Source organism: Thermobia domestica, chromosome 13 (assembly GCF_964235325.1).
Source record: "Thermobia domestica chromosome 13, izTheDome1.hap1.1, whole genome shotgun sequence".
NCBI classification, from domain to species: Eukaryota; Metazoa; Arthropoda; class Insecta; order Zygentoma; family Lepismatidae; genus Thermobia; species Thermobia domestica.
Window position 1 is genome coordinate 191,574,646 of NC_137466.1, and position 6,432 is coordinate 191,581,077.

Here is a 6,432-nt window from a genome sequence, read left to right on the forward strand (position 1 = left end):
CAGCAATGTACTGTCTGTTGTTGTTTACGATTTTCTTCCATCCTTCAATATGTTTTTCGATGCCTCGGCGATAGATATTTCCTAGTCTTGAGTCAAAGAATTGTCCATGCAAGTCCTCAATGCCACGTCACTATTGAACGATACACCGCGCAAAGCTCTCAAAGCTGTTGGGTTGCAGAATAACGTCAATTCGCGTGCTCGGTCTTTTCGATGAATTGCTTCTTTAAATTGGTGCTATTGTTAAACGTAGAGCTCTGCATTGAGTGCTTGGTTGTGCTCAAGTAGCTCGTAATGAATTATGGTTTTCCAGTCCTCAATACACACAACGTGATCTTTCCAGGATGAAGGTCTTGTTTTGTTCGAGGAGTCGTTTGTTTGTTGAGGTATAACCTTGTTTTCTTTGTTTCGTCTTGCTGCTGTTGCTTCATATTGACGTAAAAGTACACTGTTTAATGGCCAGTAACGTTGCAGTAGACAAAACGCTTTTTGTAAGCAAGTTTTGAGTGATGTCGAGCAAACAAACCGACGGCGATTACGGAACGTTCATATTTGTTGTTTTCGCTCAACGTGTGTGAGAGGCAAGTGCCAAGTTTTTAAATCTTGCCCATTGAGTAAACGTAGTTCTCCACAGTTTTTAAATCACAACCCATCTGCTTCGCCAATTCTCCGGTTGTTTGACATAGATTTTCTTGAAGAAGGTTATTCAATCGCTCTTCATTGAACTCAATTTTTCGAACAATGTATGATCCGTCTTTGAGGCCAAAATTCCCATTTCTGAAGCGCAGAAACCAACGGTGACGGCACTTTGAGGCTTTGCTTCTTCCCCATAGACAGTGCAAATTTCACGAGAAGCTTCGACGACATTAACACCTCGATTAAATGCAAAAAGCAAGTGGTATCGAAATTGGTTAGTTTTCACACACACACGCACACAATCACTAAATGCAGTTGATGAAACTCATCCGATGTTAATGAAATTGGGCGTTGCAGTGAAGTTTTAAAAGCTTGTATGCATACGAAATATTAAGATGTATAGATCTATGGTTCCTGAGTTATCTGACATCAAAGATGGGGCGGGACATTTTGAGTCCAAACCCCAAATGTGATTATCAATAACTCGAGAGCCAAAGGCTTGCATACTATGATAACCTGCGTACATCAGTTAAGTTCTATCAATATTTCGAGATATTACCCGAATACAACACTGTATAGTTTTCCGACACTATTTCAGCTTTTTCTGATCATTGCACTTCACTCAAACCCACTATATTCACTTTACTCTTATCCATTTCCAATTTTCAATTTTCAAGTTTACCTGCACGTCGTGAAGTTCGTATGTTTCAAGTTTCTCATTCCATCCTTTGATGATTCTTCTCGAAGTAGTTTCCATTCGGAGATTCGAATGGGAGATTATTCTATCTCCGGAACATTTTACCTCAGAAAGAACCATCACTGTTTACTCTCCTCCTTCGTTCCCTATAGGAAAAAGTAATGTGGTAGTATTCCCACATTCTTTCCACATCTCCATGCCGTGGACATCTTGTGATTCATCCACGTTTTAAGGCAGTCTATTCTCCTAAGAACGAAAAGTTGTCTTGACCTCTACCCAGTTATCCACTCTCCGAGGAGCTTTTGGGACCAGATAGAGGTTCACTCCTTATTCCGGATGTAAGCCAGTCCACCACCTACGTTCGTCGTCTAAGTCATTGTTCTCTTTCTCCCACAGAAGGTGTAGGTTGGGATTTTCCCTTCATTCAGGAAGAGACTTGAAGGCATTACCCAAACCTCGCCAGCTTTTAGGAAGCCTTCTAGCACTTCACGATTATATGACGTTCAAATTAAAGGCTTGGTTCAGCTAAATATGTTTGATTGATTTCATTTCCAAATTATTTATTGCTTTTATTAAGTACCAATATCTCAACAATTATATTGCGGTTACGCTATGTTATCTATGATTTATATAGAACGGGACTTGCGCGAGAGGTATTGTATGTATAGCAATAACTAACTTTTTTTTGTTTGTTTTTAGAAATTTAGACATCAATAATTTTGTACTCTAATATTTTATGAACACTTTTTTTTATTGAAATGAAAAAATAGGATTTTGGGGGAATGTTTTAATGTGTGTAAGTTTTTGTTTAGTCGTGTTTATTTGAAACTTTCCAAGCACCGACTCATGATTAAGCATTGACAAATATGAAACAGGTATATATATATATGATGTTTCTTTCCGAAAGTTTTTGTTGCTACTACCACGATTTTGGAAAGCTAAGCGGTTTGATTTTTAACTCGAGCTGAGGTCATGGACTTTTTGTATTTGTGACAAAATTGTAAGGACGTGTACTACATTTTTTTCATCATATTTGTCAATGCATGAACTTACACGTTGACTTGTGAAAGTTAGCTGACTTCAATACTTAAAAACAATTTTAAAGACAGAATTACATTGCAGTTTTATAGATAAAGAATTTATTAATTAATCACAATTTAGTTTTGAAATATGCAACATTCCTTTCGCTGTTCGTTGAAAGTCATTTGAAGAGTAATGAACTAAAAGTACAATCACGGACAAAACTTTAATAATTATATTGATTAACATCCGTGTCAATATGATACAGTGTTATCCAAAAGAATCGCAATCTCAGTAGTAAATATTGCCTCATTGAAATCATACAAGAAATTAAAACGAAATCAGTTGTAAATAACAACATTGCTGTTTAATCTACAAATTAATTACACAGTGTATTATACGAGTAGTAGCCACTTTCAAATTGTAAATAATAATGATAAAAAATAATTGAAGCTATCAATAAACGTTGGGGTTGGCGGGAAGAGTGGTTTTCGAAGGGGAATGCGCCATAGCATTTGGGGGATGGGTACCCCTGATACTATGAATCTATTTTCTGTACTGTTCAAACGAAAGTGTTAATAATGTCTTTCATACCTTCATGTTTTAGTCTTGTCACACAATTAAAAACTGGTGATAACCAAAATCTGGTTCAATTAATTGGAAGAAACGAAATTGACGTTGGAGCTACAGGAATGTTAATGAACTCAAAAGCTTTGGAACGCCTAGATTATATTACTGAAACAATACAATTCAGGTAAGATTTAAAATACTGTGTATTGTACGTATTTAAAAATGTAACTTTTTAAGACGACTTTTAAAATTATGCTATGCCACTTGAATTGAGGTGATTAGATTAGCATATATTCTACGGATTTATGCATTGTGATATGGCAAAATAATTATTGTATCATACTTCTAATTAATTTCTTGTAATATTTGGCATTCCTTCATTTATGTTATTTCCCCAATTACGCTACACGTTAACTTCTTGTTTCTCTTTATTTATTTCTAGAGCTTGCTTTGTGTATAGAAAGCCACCTCTATCAACAATTAACCACTTGTACCTTTTACCATTCAGTCCTGGAGTATGGGTTTGTCTTACATCTCTTTTCATTCTTTTTATGATAATTTTCGTTGGAGAGCTTTGGCATGACAGAAAATTGTATCCAATTATTAGGAAGTTAGTCTACTGGGAGGACATGATCACAAATGTGGCAGGAACTATTTGTCAACAAGGTAAATTAGGTTTATAAGATATTAAAAAAAAAAAAAAAAAACAGATATTGGGTAGGTTTCTCGTTATTTTATTTTCCGTTGTTATTGCAGCATGTATTAAGTAAAAACCAATAATTGAAATCCAGGCTCGAAAAATCGCTCTCATATCTTTGAAATATCAGGTTGTTTCATGTGAAATAACCGTTTTAGCACACAGTTTTTATGTCATAAATGTGTAATTTTTGAAAACAGTTAATCAAAGTATGCTCCATCTGCATCAATATACTTTTCCCATCGACTACAAACTGTTTTCATGACACCTGATTCTCTGACACCTTATACTAGTCTGAGATTCAATATTTTTTTAAAAGGCTGTTTTGACAGGTTTCCAAACAACAAAGCGTTTGTTCACTGAGAAAGACTACAAATGTTTAAAGAGATAGTAATCGGTAAGGGACAAGTGTGGTGAGTATGGTGGATGAGGCAGAATCTTGAAGTTTAACTGTTTCAATTTTTGTAGGGTCCAAGCGTAAGATGTAGTCGTACATTATCAAGAACAATTTCGCCTTTTTCATTTTCCAAAGAATCTTCTGACAGCAGCAATTTTTGATGTACAATATCACTTTATTGACAGTAAGACTGTTATTAGTGGTTTCGCCCATTCTTAAGAAGTTGTAGTGGATAACCTCCCTTTAATCTCACTGAACTGCTACTATTATCTTCCTTGGGTGTAGGCTTATTTTCGGTGTATGTTTTGGCTTTTTAACTGCTTTAGCCATTGTACTGAACGTCGGCGATTATTATAGAGTATGCAGTTTTCATCATATGTGATCAGACGAGCCAGAAAGATATTTTTTTGTCTAATACTAAAATATGTGTGCGGATCTCCAAATGTCACAGTTCGAGCCTTCCTTTCAATTCTGTATAAACTTTCTGCATGTTAAACCATCTAGACTGAAAAACAAAAGAAATATATTTGGTTTCAATTTTAAAAAAAGGAAATTATGTAAATCTTTACAATGAATTAGCGAGAATAGACTGATAATATCTAAACAACTATACGAATCCAAATAAAGCAGTAGAAGAATTCTATAAAGTAATTTATGACATATTTGAGAAGTGTATTCCCGTGAAAAGGCCGACGCAAGAAAGCTTCCCTTGCTGGTTTGCTAAAAGTATAATACAAAATATAAACTTAAATGGCAACATTATAACGAGTACTGCATGCTACGTAGAGAAGTGAAACGGGAAATAGCTAAATAGCACATAATGACTTCATCTTCAATGCTGAAAATAACATAACCCAAGCAAGACCCACACCATTTCTGGACCTACATTAAAAATAAATTCCGACATGTTTCTACTGTAAAGCAATTAGGCCTGATAATAAACCGCCTTATATCGTGAAGGGTTGTGGTAATATTTTGAAATATCCACTATATACCTTTCTTAACCTCTCAGTAAGGACACATGTTTTTCCGGATATATGGAAAGAACAAATAATATGCCCGGTCCCGAAACCTGACAATAAAAATAGTATAGAAAACTATCGTTCAGTAGTTATATTGTCAACAATTGCAAAGGCATTTGAAAGTGTCATTTATGACCAGGTGATGTATCATGTTAAACTTACAATTTTAATATATCAACATGGCTTCCTACAGAAGAGATCCACGGTGACTAACTTGATTATAATTTCAGATTTCATAACTTTTTAAATAATAATGGAGACGTTATATATACGGATTTTAATAAAGCATTTGAAAGTGTGGATCATAATATACTAATTCAAAAACTTTCACATTCAATTTTAGTTCCCTTATAGTAACTTTTTTAAAATCTCACTTACGTAAACGTAGATAATCCGTTGTGTATAAAGAATATAAAACCAAAAGCTTTCGGTAAATTTTGAAGTCCCGCGGGGATCTAATTTTGAGCCTCTTTTGTTTTCATTATTTATTAATGATCTGCCACGTTATATTCAGAAATCTCGTAAAATACTGTTTGCAGATGATTTGAAAATATTTGTAGATATGAAATCTATAACTATTGTACCAAGGTTTGTTTCCATATTGTCAAAATAAAACACAATAACACACTGAGTGATAATATGTAAAAAAAAAAAAAAAAAAAAAAAAAAAAAGTAACAGTTTCAACACAATAACTGTGTCTTCATCAGACTTCCACTCCTTCTGGCTGCTTGGGAGTTGGTTATCTCTTACATACTCTCCAGAAATCAACTTTTAATTAGGTTCCGCTCCCTTTATTAAAAAGTAACACTTGTGTTTTTCACTTTACTTGTTAACCTTACACGTGTCCAATTAAAAGTTTACTTTTTGCTGGATACATTTTGTCCTCTATATTATCCTTGTTACGTTCCTTTATTAATTTGTTCTCTTTCATTCTTCTTCCTTTTCTTTTCTTCTTCTTTAAGTAGAATCTTCTCCCACTCTTTATTTATCGCGAATCCTGCATTCCAATTCATCACTTTGTCTCCTGCCTTCATAATTTCCTTGGCTCCTTTCCGTTTTCTCACCAGAACAAGTTCTCATCATCTAAATCTCATATCATTAATTGCAGTTAAAATGTTTAATTTCATTTTGTATGTCAGTTATTGTGTTTCTTAATTAGCCGTATAGAAAAGATCTGGTTATTATTTTGTATGATTTACAAAATCTTTTACTTGGTAAGTTTTACAATATAATCAAAATAAACCGTGGTGTGCGGGATTGGTGCTGCTCGGAATTCAGTCTTGCATTCGTCTCTCCTGGGTGCGATCTTGGCTGATAGCATTACAAATTATAGTTATAATAATAAAAAGGTTGGCTGAGAGAAGTTTTTTTTTTTTAAGGAACAAAAAGAGTTTC

The 6,432-nt window shown here is 34.3% G+C and overlaps 1 protein-coding gene across 1 annotated transcript in view; it reads left to right on the plus strand.

The window, feature by feature from the left end:
- The first annotated feature begins 2,927 nt into the window (after positions 1–2,927).
- LOC145667457 (ionotropic receptor 84a-like) overlaps positions 2,928–6,432 on the plus strand; it is a 16,780-nt gene continuing 13,275 nt past the window's right edge. The window contains exons 1-2 of the mRNA XM_081734933.1: positions 2,928–3,104; positions 3,363–3,586. Coding sequence (XP_081591059.1) covers positions 2,932–3,104; positions 3,363–3,586 — 397 coding nt within the window. The 5' untranslated portion in view covers positions 2,928–2,931. The remainder of the gene's footprint in view (positions 3,105–3,362; positions 3,587–6,432) is intronic.